The sequence below is a fragment of the Notechis scutatus genome, chromosome 11 (assembly GCF_049901735.1).
Source record: "Notechis scutatus isolate UNSWTSFEM ecotype Mainland chromosome 11, rNotScu1.2, whole genome shotgun sequence".
NCBI classification, from domain to species: domain Eukaryota; kingdom Metazoa; phylum Chordata; class Lepidosauria; order Squamata; family Elapidae; genus Notechis; species Notechis scutatus.
The window spans coordinates 12,082,243-12,101,988 of NC_142019.1; the positions used below are offsets into that span (position 1 = coordinate 12,082,243).

A 19,746-nucleotide genomic window follows, 5' to 3' on the forward strand; every position below is an offset into this window, starting at 1 on the left:
TTACGAGTTTGATGGTCCCTGAGGTCCAAAAAGTTGGCGACCCCTGCTCTAGTCCAACCCCCCCCCAAGTAGGAGACCCTACACCATTTCTAACAAATGGCAGTCCAGTCTCTTCTTGAAAGTCTCAAATGGTGGTGCTTCCACAACTTCCGAAGGCAACTTCTGTTCCATGGGTTGATTGTTCTCACTGTCAGAAGGTTTCTCCTTATTTCCAGGTTGAACCTCTCCTTTATCAGTTTCCATCCATTATTCCTTGCCTGGCCTACAGGCGCTTTAGAAAATAGCTTGACCCCTTCCTCCTCCCTGTGGCAGCCCCTCAAATATTGGAAGACTGCTATCATGTCTCCCCTGGTCTTTCTCTTCACTAGATATGCCAAGCCCAGTTTCTGTAACGGTTTGTCAGCTGGTGCTCCGGTCAAAATCCAAGAAAGAAACACTTAGACTCTTGTAATTAGAGAAAAGATATTTTTTACTGGAAGTCAGTGGTAGCAACAAGAAAATTCTGAATCTGGGGAAATAGGCATGTACACCACATATTTCAAGGGAGTGAAATGTTCCCACCCCCAATAGTTCAAACAGTTCTTCCAATTAAAAGTTGTGAACTTCATCATGCAGACATCTCCAGGTGGTGATGATTAGTTGACCTTGGCTTACTCAGATAAAGGTTTGCAGTTGCGCAGAGAAGAGAAAGCTAAGCAGGAATTAGAAACCCTCCCCAGTTTATACAATATCAGTTAGTAACACTTTCAGCTCATGTCCCATACATTTCCCCCTGCCACACCCCCCCCTTACTCATGACAGCCAGAAAGAAGCAAAGGAAAGGAGGAAGATCTTGAAGGCTGACACCGTTCTTCATATGTTTTAGTCTCCAGTAAAACATGGTTTTACGTAAAAGTTTTCATTGTTTGATTTCTACCCGAAATGTAAAACTTAGAACTGGGGACCATTCGCAGGCAATCATGAGGTTGTGACCAGGTTATTCTCCAGGTGTTCTGTTTGCTCTTAGGGTGCTAACTCTGAATAGTTCAGGCCTCCGAGGCTTGATAGTTCCTTCAAGTGGTGCTAGGTGGGACATTTCTCCAAACAAAAATTTGTTCTGTGCAAGGCTTAACAGATGCTCCTGCTGTGCTCTTCTTTACATTAACCATATGTTGAATGGATTTTCAAAGTATGTTGTTACAATGGGGACACCATTTCCCCATCTATTTTTGAATGTGGGTTAGAGGCGAGGCTTGTAACCCTTTCTAAACCAAGCACTTTCTTGCTGCTCTGGAAGGAAATTGACCCACTTGTGCAAGCTGAAGCGTGCTTTTTCTAGTGCAAACAGCTGATGTGGCAGCTGATTCCGGGTTAAATCAGAAAAGGCCCACGGTTAAAGTTCTCCCATGTAGCTGCCTGATTTTAATTGAACTATTTTTTTGGGTGGTGTGTGTGCATTTTTTGGATTCTTGCAAAATACTGAATTATGGACCAACCATCTTTAGAATCGCATGACGTGTTAGGTTAAAATGTGGTTGGTTGGTTTACGGTTCAGTTGCATGAATGGAGGCATTGACATTTTGTTTTCCATAATTCATTTGGGTTTGTTTGTTTGTTTTACTTTTTAGCGTGTGCTAGACACTATTCTGCAGGCTAAATATAGATGTGTATTTCTCTGCTTATTTATAACCTTTACCTCCTGGGAAGGGAGCAGCTAGGCAAGAATCAAACTTGCTTCTGGCACTCTTCTGAATGGTCTGGGAGGATTACAATTCTATTCTGTTTGCACTTTTTTTTTAAAGGACAAACTCCAAACTTAAAACAACTTTGATGGAGAAACAAAGTGCTACTTTTAAATTACACATGGGCCCTAAAAAGAAAAGGAGAAAAACAAACAAACCAACAATGTGGTGTGTCTATCTCCTTCCCTCCTTCAGCCAAATTGGGGTGTTATATGTTAGGATTTGCATGCTGCACAAAATCGAAATGTGTTGGGCAGATGTAACCCACACCCATTTATTCAGTAAACCATGGTTAAGCAAATATGTCTTAGCTGATATGTTGGATTCTAATTCTTCTCATTACTAGCATTCCAACATCTCATTATCCATAAGGGAGCGACAATCAGTTTCTCATTCAGTGGAATTAAGCTACTTCAGAAATAGAATGTAATTTTGTTAGTTTAATCCCCTCGGTTGCACCAAATTGACTGAGAAAGAGAGGATGTGTGGTCCAAAACATCTGGAAGATTCCAAGCAGGGAATGACTAGTGTCATGTAGGAATTGGAAGCAAGTGAGAGCATGGAACAGGGGTCGGCAACCTATGGCTCTGGAGCTGCATGTGGCTCTTTCATCCCTCTGCTGCAGCTCCCTGTTGCTGATCAGTAAAAGGAAAAAGGACACCACTCTAGGAGGAGACTCTATGGTGGGGGAACTGGACTTCCGGTCCGCTCCAGAATTGAACTGGGGGCTTCCAGTTAGGACCTTTGTGGCTCTTTGAGTGTTTAAAGTTGCCGATCCCTGGCATAGAACATAGAATAATAGAGTTGAGGGACCTTAGAGTCTTCTAGTTTAGCCCCATGCTAGAGCAGGAGAACCTATATCATTTCAGACAAATGTTGTCCAGTCTGTTCTTGAAAGCCTTCAGTGATGGAGCACTCACAACTTCTGAAGGCAATTGGTTGATTGCTCTCACTGTTAGGAAATTTCTACTTAGTTCTAGGTTGCTTCTCTCTCTGGTTAGATTCCACCCATTGTTTTTTGTCTTGCCTTTTGGTGCATTGGAAAATAGTTTTACTCCCTTGCCTTTGTAGGAGCCCCTCAAACATTGGAATTCTGCTATCTTGTCTACCCTATTCACCTAAAGGGTGTGCATGTGTGTGTTAAAGTGTTTCACTGACTGTCTTTGTCCCAGGATGTTATAAAACTCAACATGACTGTGTTTGCCCATCGTGCTAACTTAGTTTGCCCATCATACTAACTTGGTTTGCTTTAGGTTTTGCTTATAGTATGCTATAGGAAGCTACTATGAAATCTTGGTTTGTGGTTTAGTGTGTTGTAAGAACTCATTTGTGACCTATAATGGCTAAATAAATGGTACTTTCATGCATTATGTAATTATCTACCTCCTTCTACCCTCAGGAGTATATGAAGGTGAAATATACATTCATTATCAAAAAATGAAATGTCTGTTTCCCTCTTGCATGAATGGTGTATTTATTCCAATCCTGATTTATGCAGAAAGCTAGAGTCCCATCATAGAAACCTACTCAATGACTTTAGGCTAGTCAATCTCTTTCAGTGGTGGAGGAGCAAAATCGGAGGAAGGATTTCGGTGGTTGCTGCCTTGAGCTTCCAAAGGAAAGGCAGGATATAAATCTGGCAAATAAATAAATCATAAGAGTTCTATAATGCAGTCCGATACACCTTCAATCAAATTTAAGGTTCATGGTTTTCAGTGAGAGCTATTTCCCGGGGAAATGTATATAACGCTGCAGTTTTAGTGGATCAATACAATTAAGAAATCTTCTCTAGGGTGCTCAACTCTACAGAATCTTGTGGATTTGCTTAAATTTCTAACTTGACCCACACTGGGGTCTTGCCTTTTTCTCCACTTCTCTCCATCACATAAGGTTGTGATCAGAGGTGGTATTTAGCAGGTTCTGACCAGTTCTGGAGAACTGGTAGCAGAAATTTTGAGGAGTTTGGAGAACCGGCAAATTACCACCTCTGACTGGCCCCGCCCCAATCTCTTCTCTGACTCCCGAGTCCCAGCTGATTGGCTGGGTCTTCTTTTGTTGCCCTGCACAGGAAAACGGAGCTGGAAAGCAGGTTAGTGGGGTGGGGAGGGAATGGGATTTTGCAGTAACTTTTCCCCAGGAGTGGGGAGGGAATGGAGATTTAACAGTATCCTTCCCCTGCCACTCCCACCAAGTCATGCCCACCAAGCCACATTCACAGAACCAGTAGTAGAAAATTTCGAATCCCAACACTGGTTGTGACCTTTGTCTGTAGAAGGTGCTTTCCCCCCCAAAAGGCAATTGGATTTTCTTCCTTCAAAAATGTTTCACTTGTCATCCAAGAAGCTTCTTTAGTTCTCAGTTCTTCCCAACTGAAGAAGCTGGTCGGATGAGAGCTAAAACATTTTCAGAGGAAAAAAAAACCCCAAGAAAGTCCAATTTGCCTTTCGGAAAAAGCACTTTTGGAATTGCAATGACATTGTTTCAACCTTAAATGATCTGGAGGCTTCCAGTGATTGCCTTTGCAGCTGTTTGCCCGGGGAACATTAATGTTTCTATGTGAGTCACATTGGCACAGTGGTTAGAGTGCAGTACTGCAGGCTACTTCTGCTGACTGCCGGCTGCCTGCAATATGGCAGTTTGAATCTCACTAGGCTTAAGGTTGACTCAGCCTTCCATCCTTCTGAGGCGGGTAAAATGGGGACCCAGATTGTTGGGGGAAATACGCTGACTTTGTAAACCACTTAGAAAGGGCTGTAAAGTCATATATAAGTCTAAGTGCTATTGTTAGTGCTATTGCTACAAGTGGTGGGTTGTTTGCTTATCGCAGCTCATTTTCTTGGAATAGGTGTGCATATCCTTGCAGCACCAGCAAAATAATCATGTCCCTTAGCTTCTTCTAAGCTGTTAGGGACCAGACGATTTTTCTGAGCATTTTGATTCCACAGTCTTGCCTGCTTTGTAACTTTGGTAGCCATTTTTCAGCCAAAGCAGTTTGTGTTGCCAGAACAGAGCTGGTAGAACAACAAGGTAACTTTGTTGTCTCGAGCATAGAATTGCTTTTTTTCTTTCCATTTCAGTTGGCTTGTTCCTCTAGTAAGAGGCTAAAATGTTCAGTTTATCTATTCACATAAGCCTTTAATCAGAAGATTAGACAGATGGACCGTGCGCCTCTCTATCTTGGTTCCAGTGGGACTCCGTTCTAGACAATCCAAGGAGATTACCTTCAAAGTGGTAGCAGAACTGATCTGTTGAAGCTCTGCAAATGTGAATGTGCAATCAAGCTGGGGCAGGTAATCCTGCCTGTGGGACAGTAGTGCCCACAGAGGAAAGTGCTCATTCTCCAGAGTTCCTTGGTGATTGAAAAATTATGCCATTAGAAATGCTTCCAAATAAAATGTTGGCTTTTAGCAACTTGACATGACGTGTTTCTGTCAATACCACTGGATTCTATGTGACTCACAAGAGGTTCTTAAGAAAGGCATTGCAAACCCACATTTTAAGCATTCTCAATGCTCAACACCAGGGGTGGGATCCGACAGGGTTAACTACTGGTTCAGTGATTTACGAGGTTTGGTGATTTACTATGTGCTTTCCTGCATGCTGCGCGTGCCTGTAAATCATCACCAGCCTGGTGCCTGGACAGCTGAGCAGCGCTGCGTGCCGAGAAGCAGCCTTTGAAAAAGTACTTTTTTCCTGCTTTTTTAACTGCAGCTGTGCCTTGCACGGGGCAGCTGAAGTTGAAAAAGCAGGAAATAAAGGTCAGGTAAGAGCCCGGGCAGGCGGGTGGGCAAAAACATCAGCAGACATAGAACCAGTTCTTCAGAGCTACCGGTTCTACAGAGGTGGACAGAACTGGTAGAAACCCACCCCTGCTCAACACCAAAGTTTAAACAACTAATATACGGCAAGCACATGCTGCAGAAGAAGCTCCAACTTTAGATGATGGGGCTTCTCATGAATGAAGGCATGGAGATGGTGGAGCTTCTCTTTGCAGAGTAGATATTCCACATTATTTCCTCACCTCTTACATTTTCAACTCGGTGAAAAAACTGGTGGAAGGAACATAAAGGTAAGGATTCTGCAGAAGAAAGAAATCTATTTTGTGGAATCCCTGGTGTTCTCTTAGCTTTGTTGTTCCTTTGCAAACAGCCCAGAAGCACCAAGAATTCTACAATTCTACCCTAAGCAGCAAATATTTTCTTCTTTTAAGATCTATTCTGTCAGGCAGAGGCTATTGTAAGGGGAATATAATTAGATTTCTATTACTCTCTTTAAATCTTTATGATGGTTGCCACAGTATTATAGGTACAGTTTTATATTTGTCTCCATGTAGGAATTAAATCTCATTGTGCATATTTTATTTTATGATCTTTTTAGCAAATAAATATTTCAGTTCAAATTCCTGTCACCTAAGATATATTAAATTAATATTACCATAGGTACCTTTTAAAAAAAATAAAATTGACTAAATATGTCTAATAATCATGCTTAATCTGTGTGGTGTCTTGGAGTCAAAAATAAGTAGATGGCATACAATCAAATCAATCATGCTTAATCCGGCCTTTCATTATTTAAAGGTAGCTTTTCCTAATCCTGCCAAATGTATTGGGGGGTACATGTCACCTGTACCAATTGGGCAGGGGTGGGATTCAAATTTTTTAACAACTGGTTCTGTGGCTTAGTTGGTGAGTGTGGCTTGGTGGTCATATTATTGGCTGGGCGTGGCCAACTCAATATCACTCACATTGAGGCACGCATCTCCTCACCTGGCGTCCCATGACTGTGGGGATGCTGCAACAGTTGTAAGTGTGAAAAATGGTCATAAGTCACTTTTTTCAGTGCCATTGTAACTTTAAATGGTCACTCCACACAAGCAAAGTACCAGCAAAGGAGGTGAAAAAAACTCCAGAGACGTTCCTGAGACAGGAAGTCTAGTCCTGCCAAGAATGTTAGAAGGGTTAATGGAGAGGCAGTTTCTGTAAGAACACCAGAATGTTTCTTTCCTGCCTTCCTTACAGGATTAGGCCAGTAATTTCTTCTAACAACCGGTTCTCCAAACTGCTTAGAATGTTAACAACAGGTTCTAGCGAATAGGTGCGAACTGGTAGAATCCCATCCCTGCAATTGGGTGTTCTTCACTTAATCAATTTTCTTAGTTTGCACAAGAGATTGAATAATTAACTAACCAAGCATGTTGGGCTGAACTTAATTAAGCCTATCAGTAACCAAGCCTAAAATATCTCTGAATTATCTACTGTCTTTACCTGAACTGGTTAAGGCAGTTAGGCGATTACAAGCATCTTAAATTTTCTTGATTTTAAACTGCAGACCCTTTGATTATGACTTTTGGCTTGGTTTTGATCTTTTTTCTTCCACATCCTTTTATTTCTGGTGCCAAAAATTCAAAATATTCAAGTTCAAGATGAGCTGTTTTGACTTAAAAGGTCATGTTCTGATGCTGCTCCAACCTTGCTAGTGTTCTGACCAAGGCTTAGGGAGACACTAACAAACACACCTTAGTCCCAAAACCCATTTTTCTTTATTTCAATGGCTGTGAATTTTGAGTCTCAAACAGTTTGTAAATAGTCCCATGGAAGCCTGCCAAAGTCCTTCAGGAAAAGTCTGATAAGCATGCACCTTTTTTTCCCTTGAAATGTTGCCAACGACTAAATTTCCAATTAGTTATATGAGGCCAAAACGGAACACAAATTCAACATCGAGCTTTAGGTTTCAAACTGACTAGTACGAATAAAGTTGCTTCCTGCAAAAGTTCATGTCCCTTTGCTCCTCCTTTATGTTTTATGGGAGGGCCAATGACCTCCAAGCCTTACTCTCGAGTCACCCCTTTTGTCTTAACTGTTCTTGCCTTCTGGTAGCTCTGTGCATGCACACACTGGGAACAGGCTCCTCTTGTTCCTCTGCCTTGCTGCTGTCAGATTCTGGAGGCTCTGGAGTCAGCACATAACTCCCAGATGGCCCTGGCCCCATCTCTCTATCGGACACAGAACCCTCATCTGAGTCCTCCCCAGACTCCTGGACTGGCCCATGTTCCTCCCCACTGACTGACTCTGCTGCCGTCTCCACAGGCTGCCGGCAGACCACAACAACTAGAAGTGTTTTGACTCCAAAATTAATGTTCTAAGCTGAAGGTAACCTTAGGCTTTCAGCTCAAAATATTGGGATGGCATCGGAACATAGCATAGGAGATGGGAATAGTCGGTTTCAATTTTAGCTCCAAATGGGGCACTTCAAGCTTAAAAGTTTTCACACTATAATATGCAGAACATTGAGCATTTGAGAAGATTCAAACCTGAAATACTATGTTCCAACTTGAAGGCCATTTTCCAACTTTATCAGAAAGTGCTCCAGTGCTGAACTAACCATTCTGGAAATGTTCCAAGCTCAAAATGGACCCCTTCAAATTCAGTTTCAAACTGGAAAAGAGAGCTGTTTGAAGCTTGAAACATTTCTGGAAAAGTTGGAACAGCACTAGAATACATCCAGTGTCACCGTTCCTGGATAGACCAGACCGGAAACACAACCCAATGAGCTAATTCTACTTTATTGTAAGGCTACATTAACAGAATCTTGCAAGTCTTGAAAGTACAAATCTTTTGCCATCTCTTTTAGAGTCTGAAAAACTGGGGTGAGCTCCTTTCCCACCCTCTTTGTCCACCCATTGTGCATCTGTGGGCCATGCCCTCTCTTATCAGACTTTTCCCTAAACAGCATTTCTTTGCTCTGTTTCGCAAGATCTTTCTCACCTACTGTTACATCCGATGAGGTCAGATCAGCTTGTTTTGAATTTGAAACAACTGTTTCAAGCTCAAAATATTTTTCTCATGGCTAATTGTGTTGACTAGTAGTTCTCAACCTTTTCTTCATCTTGGACTCCTTTAAAATGGCCACGGACCCCCAAGACAACTCAAGATTTAAAGCACTGGACTTAACAATTGGCAGACCCCCTATGATGACACCATGCCCCTCCTAGTGGTCCACAGGTTCAAAACCACTCTGTTTTTGGAGAATTAAAAAGCTCACAAATTCCTTTGTGTTGCTCCGATTAAGAACAGCATAACTTTCATCCAACATTCATTCCCACCCACTAGCATAGCTGTAACTGTTTGTCCATGCTATCTGATAATTCTTCCATTGGGAGATCTGAAGGTCACAAGACTGAGAAAGGCTGGTTTAAGACAACAGAAAACACTCCATTTCAACATATTCTGCACCTCCTCTATACACTGAAGAAAGTGAACACCTGAATTGGTTAATTTCCTGACTTGTTTCTATACATTGATCATTATAGATTGGGAGCTTGGAAGACTATTATCATTTCCATCACAGCAAGACCATTAAAAGATCAACGTTCAGCAGCAGAGGTCCACACAACTTCCTCAGAATGGATCCAAAGGTATGTATGTCCACTACCAATATTAGCTACCGCAAAGACCATCAACAATAGGACCCCAGGTTCCAAACTGAAAGGAAGTCAGCCAAGAAATGAAAAAAAATCTGTGAAAGGTCGAAGTATACTTGATGGGTAAACTCTAATTTTATTTCCATGCACAGTATGTTATTTTCATGGTTTTTGTGTATTGTTGAAAGACATTCTAAAATGTACCTGTTTTGTGACTCTGCTGTACTTAAATAAAAGACAATCTATGAATCGATGGTTGCAGTTTGGATGGTTTGTAAGGATAGAAAATTACAGAAATACTATCCAAATAGCCAAATACTATTAATGTAAGCTAGATTTAGCTTCCTTTTTTCCCCCTTTTCCTTTTGCTTTTCTCCTTTTCCCTTCCCTTCTTTCATCTCTTTGTTTCTCTTCCTCTCCCCTCCTCCGAATTACCATTATTACACGTTCATGCGTGTAATCTGTAAACCAAGATTTATGGCTAAATATGTGTAGCAAATCCAGTCATTTGTACTTCGTCCAATAAACCGATGGGTAGACAAACCATCATGCAGAGTGAAAATGCGAATGCCACACTCGAAACCTAGGCAGCTCTAGGATTTAATTAATTAAATAAATAGCCTGCAAACACACGCAGCATAGCCACAGCGAATTATTTTTTTATCATCCACAAGAGGCAAAGAGGCATTATTTCAAGTTGCTATTCACTCTCCAGCCAAGAGACCCTCGTTGGCTCTCCTCCATCTTTGCTTCTCGGTTGGCACTATCACCGAATTGATGCTATTTCTCAGCTCTGCTCTTTCAGCTGAAATCTTTAATAAGAGGGTGAATGTTGCTTATTCCTTTGCCCCAGCTGTCCTCTTCCGCCCTTCTTATCTTCTTCTCCTTCTGCATCTGAGCTGATTCCTGCTGTTCTGGAGGAAGAGGTCTAACCAACCATATAGTAGAAGAGGGTCCCACATACCTGCTCCCTGGCTAAGCCTCCCTCCCCCACTCTTTTCCTGACCCATATTACCTGCCTGGGGAATTTGTTCTTTACCCTCTGGCAGTTTCTCAGACAGACTGTCTAGTTCTTTTCTTGGGCACTGGCTCTTTGTATTTTAGTCATCCTCCTGTCCATCTACTTTCTTATTTTAGACCAAGTTCTTGAGAAGAGCTGCCCCTGTCTGATGGATTCCTTATTGTCATTATTTAATGGGCTCCTTGATCCATGTAAATCAGACAGATCATCCGTTCAGCTCAGAATGATATTCTGCTGACCCAAGTCCCAGTGCTTGTTCATTGGTGCTGGTTCTTTTGGCCCAGAATCTACTTTGCTCTGCTTATCTGCCAATCACCACTTTGCTGTACTTCGAATAGAATAACGGAGTTGGAAGGGACTTTGCAGGTCTTCTAGCCCAACCCCCTGCTCAGGCAGGAAACCCTATACCATTTCAGACAAATGGTTTATTTATTTATTTATTTGGTTTGTCAATTGCTTACAAGATAATAGGTATAAGTAAAAACATAGTGATGAATACATGGATACATATAAGAAAAATAAAAAAAATAAAAAAAATAATAGGACAGGGACGGTAGGCACATTGGTGCGCTTATGCACGCCCCCTACAGACCTCTTAGGAAAGGGGTGAGGTCAATAGTAGACAGTCTAAGGTTAAAGTTTTGGGGGTTTGGGGAAGAAACCATAGAGTCAGGTAGAGTATTCCAGACATTGACCACTCTGTTGCTGAAGTCGTATTTCCTGCAGTCAAGTTTGGTGCGGTTAACCTTGAGTTTCTATCTATTGTGTGCTCTTGTATTTTTATGGTTGAAACTGAAATATTCATTGACAGATAGGACATTGCAATGTATGATTTTATATACTATACTTAGATCAGACTGAAGGCGGCATAGATCTATGTTTTCTAGGTCTAGAATTTCAAGTCTGGTGGCATAAGGTATTCTGCAACAAGTAGAGGAGTGGAGAACTCTTCTTGTGAAATGGTTATCCAATCTCTTCTTGAAAACTTCCAGTGTTGTAGCATTCACAGCTTCTGGAGGCAAGTGGTTCCACGGATTAATTGTTCTAACTGTCAGGAAATTCCTCCTTAGTTCTAGGTTACTTCTCTCCTTGATTAGTTTCTACCCATTGCTTCTTGTCCTGCTTTCAGGTGCTTTGGAGAATAGCTTGACTCCCTCTTCGTTGTGGCAGCCCCTGAGATATTGGAACACTTCTATCATGTCACCCCTAGTCCTTCTTTTCATTAAACTAGACATATCCAATTCCGGCAGCTGTTCCTTATATGTTTTGGCCTCCAGTCCCCCAATCATGTTTGTTGCTCTAACTTGTCCACTGCCTGATTCTTGGGCATTACTGGCTGAGTTTTGGTTGGATTCAAGTCTTCTGTCATACTTGCCTGGCAGGGAGATGCCTTGTCCATGATTCAAACCTTCTGCCTCCCATTCTTCTGCAGGGTTGCATGTTGGCTTCAATACCAGGGATTTCCGTTATTGTAACTGTCACTCAGGAATCAGTCATGGGTGGTGATCAGTCCTGGGTGCTAAAAATAGGTGATTTTCAGTATCAGGATCACTATTACCCTGATGAAACCCTGGTCTGTCACTCTTTTGTCATCCATGATGACGATGCATTATTGCCTGTGATACAATATCTCAGGAGCATTTTGACTTAGATATTCTCAAGTTGCATAACACAAAAACTGTCTTTCCATCCTTGCTTGTGTTGGGTTTTTCCAGGCTCATGGGTTGTCCCAGTTTCCTCTGCCTGTGATCTTGGGGTCTTGTCTGATAATTAACCGACTGTGACAATGCGAAGTTCTCACAGGATCAGGAGATAGATGTAGATGAGAGGGAACATACAATAGCTTCATTGAACATGCATTGATTGATTCATACTTAAGATTATTACAGTGGTCACCTCTCTTTAATCTTAATCCTAGTCCAGAACAGGACCTTTCTAGATCTTCTAGGCTATACTCATATTTTACTACATTGCAGGACTCTATGTTGGTTCCCTGTTCAAGCTGTTTAAATATTAATATTTGTGTTTAGAAGTCTTTGGTGCAACATTCCTTGATCTGTTCTCATATTTCTCCCTACAATGCTATTTGTTCCTTATGTTCCCGAAGCCGGGCCTTCTCTCTATTCCTCATCCCATCTCCAGGCTTCCTGGTGTCAGGAATATTGTCTTGTGGCTGTGGGATCAACTCTCTCCATGTGGTGACCTGTCAAATTCTGATGACCTTTAAAAAAACATTTTTTAAAATTTGACTAATATATTAGAATGGGGCTGGTTGTTTTACTCTCCTCTAATTAACTTGGTAGTTTTTCAAGTTAATATTTTTTTTATATTAATTATGAATATATGTACGCTCTGCTGTTTCATGGGAGTGTTCTTTTAAATATTTATGCCTGTTGAGTTTGATGTGTATTGTAAATACTAGCTTTATAAGATTGGCTGTTAAAGTTATGAACTCATTTTATTATGCCGAATTGTATAACTATTGTATTTCCTTCCAATTTGTACCATGCCTCAGTAAGGTATGTCATATTAATAATAATAATAAGAAATAACTAGAGCACAAATGCTAGTGATTTTTTTCTTTTACTAGTAATCACTAAAACTCTACATTTAGAGAGTTAGTAAGAGACAGTGGACTATTTCCCAAATCAACCTGCTAAAGAAGTCTTCAGACTTTTTAAAACACTTCTTTAGGGTTGTATGATAATTGCTGGAATATTTAATATTCCTTTCATTGATGAACAGGAGTTGTTTTCATACTACTGTGGATTGGATTAAAAAGATGCTAATTAGATCTAATTGTCTTTGAAGAAAGAGGGTTATGATGTGCTCTACCAGTTAAGTATTTTGTCCTTTAGGGATTTTTTTTGGCTAGTCTATCTTTCCTTTTTATTTTATTTTATTTTATTCAATGATACATCCTTATGTCTTTGCCACAGGGCATTCCAGCCTTGTGGTGGATTATTAATACAGAAGCAAATAGGTACTACTATATCTGCTTCTTCCCTGTGATTTGCGTGAAGATTTTGAAACACACAAATATTTTATTCTGATCAATAAATCTTTACCAGTTGCTCATTCTTAACCTGCTCTTAATTTTGGGAGATTTCCAAGACACCTTTTGAATTGCCAAGCTGCCCTTACTGGAGTATGTAAAAAAAAACCCAATAGATGGAAAGGAAAAATATTATGGACAGTGAACAAGGAAGTAAAACCTTGTATTCTTTCTTCTCAGAAGATGTGGTACAATTTTCCATTTTTTTTCTCTCCTCAAACTCACTGATGATGAACATCAACAGTTTCCACAAATTATCCATTTGGGGAGGAGAAATGGAGGACGATCTGCTTCTGTTAGAATATTGGTTTTCTACAGGATTATTGAAAATCTAGGCTTTGAAGATAAAAAGGGAAACGAGTGTGAGGCACAGTCAAAGTATTTCCTTGCCAATTGGCCAGGATAGCAATAGCACTTACACTTATATATTGCTTCACATTGCTTTACAGCCCTGTCTAAGCAGTTTACAGAGTCAGCCTTTTACCCCCAAGAATCTGGGTCCTCATTTTACCCACCTTGGAAGGATAGAAGGCCGAGTCAACCTTGAGCAGGACAGGATTGAACTCCTGGCAGTCAGCAGGGTTAGCCTGCAATACTCTATTCTAACCACTGCACCACCATGGATGCAAATCACCTGGCTGTATTTGGGGTTTTTTTAAAAATTCTGGGAGCAGAGAGACAATTTGAAGATGTCAATTTTAGGAGCATGGCACCCAGCCCACAGCTTCTAATGGAGGACCCTAACCCTAACCCAGAAAACCAGTTCTTTTAGAGTTTAGCTACACCAGTTCTTTATTCTGCAGCTTCTAGATAGCTCTATGAGATAATTTTAAAAGTTCAGAACCAGCGTCAGGGAGCCATTTCACAGTCAAAACGGTCATGCATGGAGGAGAGATTCCATCTCCCTTTCTACCCTAAGTCATCCCCATATAATTGCAGTGTGAAATAGAATTGCACAGAATTTAAGATTTGCAGACGAAAGATAATATTGATGCTAATGGACCTAGGCACCTGTCTGCAACTCTTCAAAGCAGCTGTATCTTTTCCTTTGTCCTCCATAGCTGCTACAGGCTTCAGTTCCAGGAAAAGATGCCTCTCATTTAAGGAATTGTGATATCTATGCCTGCAGAGGTGGGATCCCAATGGTTTGGCCTGGTTCAGGCGAACCAGTTGCTTCGAAGATTAGCTGTGAGCAAACCGGTTTGCTCTGACGATCAGCTGTTGGGCCCACCTGCTGTCAGTGCTCTAATCTGTACTTTATTTCTGGGTTTTCCAGCTCAGCTTAGTATGGCGCAGTAGATTGCCATGCTTCAGCTGTTTTACACATAGGGGTTGCAGCAGAAGGTGAGTTGCAAACACTGCATGTGTATGCAAAGCGTGCGCTCACCAAACTGGTTGTTACACTGGTTGAATTCCACCCCTGTATGTCTCTAAATACTTTCTGCTCACTTAACCCCTATACTAAATGTTAGCGTTCCAGAAAAACCTGAACTCCAATAAAAAAACTCCAAGACAGACATATTCTCAAAGTTTCCTTTTATTAGAGTAGTAAACTGGCACATCTGGGAAATCCCAAATCTGAAAGCTCCAGGTTTCCCTCCAATAAGTAAAAAATTACAAATCCACCCCTTGCGCCCCTCATGGCATCACACGCCCCAATCACCATTCACCCAATTTGAGACATCCCCTCAACCATTCCTCAGCCAGGTGCAGGAATAACATGACCTTGACTTTAAAGAAGAATGTTATTATGTCTAACCACATAGGTTCCATGAAATTCCCCCCTCCCATCTTCTCAGGCTGAAGAATGTGGCAGCATGGAAGCTTCTGGTGCTAATATGGCTTCCAAAGCTGACACTAAACTGGCTCTGATTCTGGGTCATTTTGTCTCCCTAAAATAACCTTTGTAGAAAAGTTTGTGCTTACACAAAAAGGTTCTTCTAATGCTGCACACGGAAATACTCTCAGAATATATACCCAAAGCCTGTTTTGTTGGTTGTATCTCTAATGCAAGTAGGCAACGCAGTTTCACAGGCATTGTATTAAGGGGAACTTAAACTAGTCCTGGATAAAAGCCCTTCTCAGTCTTGCAGCTGACCCCAAACTGTAAAAGTTCAAGTTCTCTGTCAACTTTTTATTCCATGAACTTTTGAAAAGCTCCAATACGCCTTCAGTTCGGTGATTTGATCTTATTCAGCAGCAAAAACAATGACAACTGACCGAATGTCCTCTCCCTTGGAAGAAAAAAAAAAAACATTTGTTAACTTTTCAGAGCTCTATTGGATTTCAAAGAAAGGCCAACAAGGTTCTGGGTGTGAAAATGAATGATTTCTGCAATAGAACAGGTGTTTAAATTATTCTTGAGCAACGCACGTGCTGTTAGTATTTACCTAAACATACTGTCCAAAATTAGCATGGCAGCCTTCTGGAACTTGGCTTTATTGTGATTTCATAATCAAGGAGTAGCTTTCTGGATTATTTTAGGAAGTTGGATCACCCTTTGACTTTAGGAAGTTGGATCACCCTTTTAATGTTATTGTGTGAATATGCAAATGACAGTGGCAGAAACTTTACTTTCACTGACAAGTAATGCCACCTGGAATTCAAATGCCAGAGAAAATACTGTGCCGTTCTTGAGAATTCTTACAAATAAGAGGTATCAGGAGGGGAGAATGGAAAGATAAGTAAATTCCATGTCATCGAAATGAGCTGATGCTTTTACAGCTGAGACTCTTTTTCCAATTTATTCATGTTTTTATAGACATTTGCATTCCAAAGTCTCCCTGAAATTTGCCAGTGTAATTAGTACCGTATTTGCCGGCGTATAAGACGACCCGGCGTATAAGAGCGACCCCCACCACCACCGGAAACGCCCTCCAGAAATCCCGGGGCTGCAGCGGCAGGGCAGAGTGCCAGGGCCGTGGGAAGAGCAGTAAGGCTGCAGCCTCGGGCGGAGCGAGGCGGCGGGATGAAGCGGAAGCGACGCAGGGGATCCGGGAAGCCAGAGGCGCCGCTGCGTCCAACAAGCATCCGAAAGCCGGCAGTGGATATACGGCGTATAAGGCCCCCCACTTGGAGGCATGTTTTTCGGGGCAAAAAAGTCGTCTTATACGCCGGCAAATACGGTAAATCAACTGCCCTTTTGCTCTCGTTGAGCAGATTATCCTGCACAACCTGAATGTACGGGTGTGCACTGGATGGGTGTGCATTGAGCCCTTTTCAACTGCTCAGCAGCAGAGTGAAGATGAGGCAAAACCAGCTTTTCTGCTGTCAACTTTGCCCCATTAAGAACAGGAACAAGAGACACCCTTGCATTGGAGAAACTTCTCTCATCTCCAATCTGGGCAAATGAAAAATAAAAAATAGCAGTAGCACTTAGATTTATGTACCGCTTCATTGTGCTTTATAGCACTCTAAATAGTTTACAGTGTCAGCATATTGCCCCAACATTCTGGGTCCTCATTTTACCAATCTCGGAAGGATGGAAGGCTAAGTCCACCTTTAGCGGGTCAGGATCGAACTACTGGCATTTATTAGTCGTGGTGGTGCAGTGGTTAGAATGCAGTACTGCAGGCTACTTCTGCTGCTTGCCAGTTGCCTGCAATTTGGCCGTTCAAATCTCACCAGGCTCAAGCCTTTCCACCATCCAAGATCAGTAAAATGAGGACCCAGATTGTTGAGGGGGGCAATAGGCTGACTCTGTAAACCACTTAGAGAGGGCTGTAAAGCACTGTAAAGCAGTATATAAGTCTAAGTGCTATTGCTACTGGTGGTAAGGAGAGTCAACCTGCAACACTGCATTCTAACCATTATGCCACCATGACTAATAAATTGCTTGAAGGACTAAAGAAGTCCTTTCTATTCCATGTTTTATGTATTTGTCTGAGTACATGCAAAAAAATAATAATAATCTGAGCAGTTGCTAGGAGGAAGAGCTGCCAAGCTGCCAAGCCCCCATTCCCTTGCAATGCCTTCTGCATTGCAAATTCTGAAGAGGGGAGGAGAGTGAAATAAGAGGTCCTGCAAATGGAGATACAGACTACTTGCAAACTTATCATCATGGAGTGCACTTTAAAGAAAACCTGAAGTTAAAATTCAAATACCCAACAGCTGAATCAGAAATAAATCCATTTGTCTCTGCAACATAGCAACTCCAAGACTTGCCACCTGTAAAGAGAGTTCCAGTTTGGGAAAGGCTAGGCTGGAGTGTGATTTCAGCTAATATTCCAAAGTGTATTTGCCTGCGTAATTTTTATTCTCTTTTCACAACTTGTACATCTTTTGGCCTCTGTCATATCATTTTGGCAGGATTAAAAATAGCCTTGCAATCAGCATCCAATTAACCACATGGGAGTTTGTGCACATTTGGGGGGACATGATTGATTTCTAAAGGAAATAAATGCACTGGAATGTTGATAAAAATGTCATAAAAATGGAGAGGAAAAGCACCTTTTCTCTACAAATTGTGGGCATAGCACAGATAGTATGAAGAGCACAAGTGGTATCTCTGTGGGTGGAATAGGCAACTTGCAGCCGTCCAGAAAGCACTCCCTGTGCTATTCTCACTGTTGGCCACGATGCTAAGTATGACCCATAGCTTAAAATCTGGAAAACCAGCATATGAATAATACCGTGTTTCTCCAACAATACGACCTCCCCCAATAGGAAGACCCAGCATGTTTTCTAGGCATAAAATCAAATTAAGCCCCTCCCCCCAAATTTAGGCCTATTTTAAAACATGCAAAATGGGGGGAAGGGCGGGGGGACTTGCCGTTAGGAGTGCCCCGCGGGCAGCAATTCCTCTCCACCAGCTGCTCCTAATGGGCGATCATGGCAGAGCGTGGAGAGCTCCCTACTCCTGCCAAGCACCTTTGCGGCAGACCCAAGACCTTCAGCGCCCGCCGCTGTTGATTTCCCTCTGTCCATGCTGTCACTGCATTTGGAGCTGCCACTTCCATGTTTGGAGCACCACTGCTGTTTGGAGCACTGCTGCCGTTTGGAGCTGCCGCTTCTGCATTTGGAGCTGCCGCTGCATTTGGAGCTGCCACTTCTGCATTTGGAGCTGCCGCTGCATTTGGAGCTGCCACTTCCACGTTTGGAGCGCTGCCGCTGTTTGGAGCACTGCTGCTGTTTGGAGCTGCCACTTCCGTATTTGGAGGTGCCGCCCCGTTTGGAGCTGCTGCTTCCACGTTTGGAACCCCACCGCTGTTTGGAGCACTGCTGCTGTTTGGAGCACTGCCACTGTTTGGAGTTGCCATGTCCTCATTTGGAGCTACCACCACATTTGGAGCTGCCGCTTCTGCATTTGGAGCACTGCCGCTGTTTGGAGCACCACCACCATTTGGAGTGCCACCGCCACTCCAAACACGGCGGCAGCTCCAAACATGGAAGTGGCAGCTCCAAACATGACGGCGGTGCTCCAAATGGCGGCGGCACTCCAAATGGCAGCGGCACTCCAAACACAGAAGCGGCAGCTCCAAACGTGGCGGCGGAATGGGCAGAAGGGAAAGCAACAGCGGCGGGTGCCAAGGGTCTGCAGCAAAGGTGTTTGCTGGGAGTAGGGAGCTCTCTGCACTTCGCCATGATCACCCGTTAGGAGCAGCTGGTGGTGAGGCTGCCCGTGGGATGCTCTAGATGAGGATGCAAGGGGGGGAATTAAGTCACCCCCGAAAAGATGGCCTAGTCGTTTTTTCGGGGCTCAAAAAAATATAAGACCCGGCCTTATTTTATGAGAAACACGGTAGCATATAAATATTTTAGATGAATAAATCCATGGTATATTTATTGGTGGAGGACCACTGGGATAATTACTTTAAAAGCATGTCTGGAGAAGGATCAAATGTATTATTTGTTGTAACAAAAATTAACTGTGGGGCCCTTGGTGCTCTCTGAGCTCAATGCTTTTCTTGCAAATATTTCATTACCCAAGTGTTAAATGGGCGCGGATAAGGAAGGAGCAGGACTCAGGAGTACGAAGAAACTCTTTATTTTAAAGCCAGAATTAAAAAGCAAACAAATGCGGTAGGCGCCGGCTTTTATACTAGATGGCTGCGCACATGGATGCTGCAGCTAACCGCTCCTTCTTTCAGTGCTTTAACACAATTCTTCCACATAGACTAGTGTCTAAACTTCTGGACCTTGAGCTTTCTAATTCAATCTGCCTTTGGATTATGGATTTCCTGTCTGGCCACTCACAGAGGGTCAGATTAGGTAATCATACCTCTTCAGCCCTTATTCTTAACACTGGTACACCACAGGGTTGCGTGTTGAGTCCCTTACTCTATACTCTTTATGTGCATGACTGCATTCCCACTCATGCTAGTAATACTATTGCTAAATTTGCAGATGATACAACAGTGGTGGGACTCATCTCTGTGGGGGGATGAGTCTGCCTACCGAGATGAGGTGGACTGGTTGCTTTCTTGGTGTGGAGACAACAACTTGGTCCTCAACACCAATAAGACCAAGGAGCTTATAGTGGGTTATAGAAGGAACAGACCAGACAATCAGCCCTAGCTTATCAATGGAG

General features: G+C 42.4%; 1 protein-coding gene across 2 annotated transcripts in view; it reads left to right on the forward strand.

The window, feature by feature from the left end:
- The window catches only part of PCSK6 (proprotein convertase subtilisin/kexin type 6), a 123,788-nt gene that overhangs the window by 16,746 nt on the left and 87,296 nt on the right, over positions 1-19,746 (forward strand). The window contains exon 2 of one of the 2 annotated variants that reach the window (XM_026673061.2): positions 9,031-9,135. The exons of the other annotated variant lie outside the window; for it this stretch is intronic. Within the exon in view, the coding sequence (XP_026528846.2) occupies positions 9,031-9,135 (105 nt within the window). The remainder of the gene's footprint in view (positions 1-9,030; positions 9,136-19,746) is intronic. 2 annotated transcript variants of the gene reach the window in all.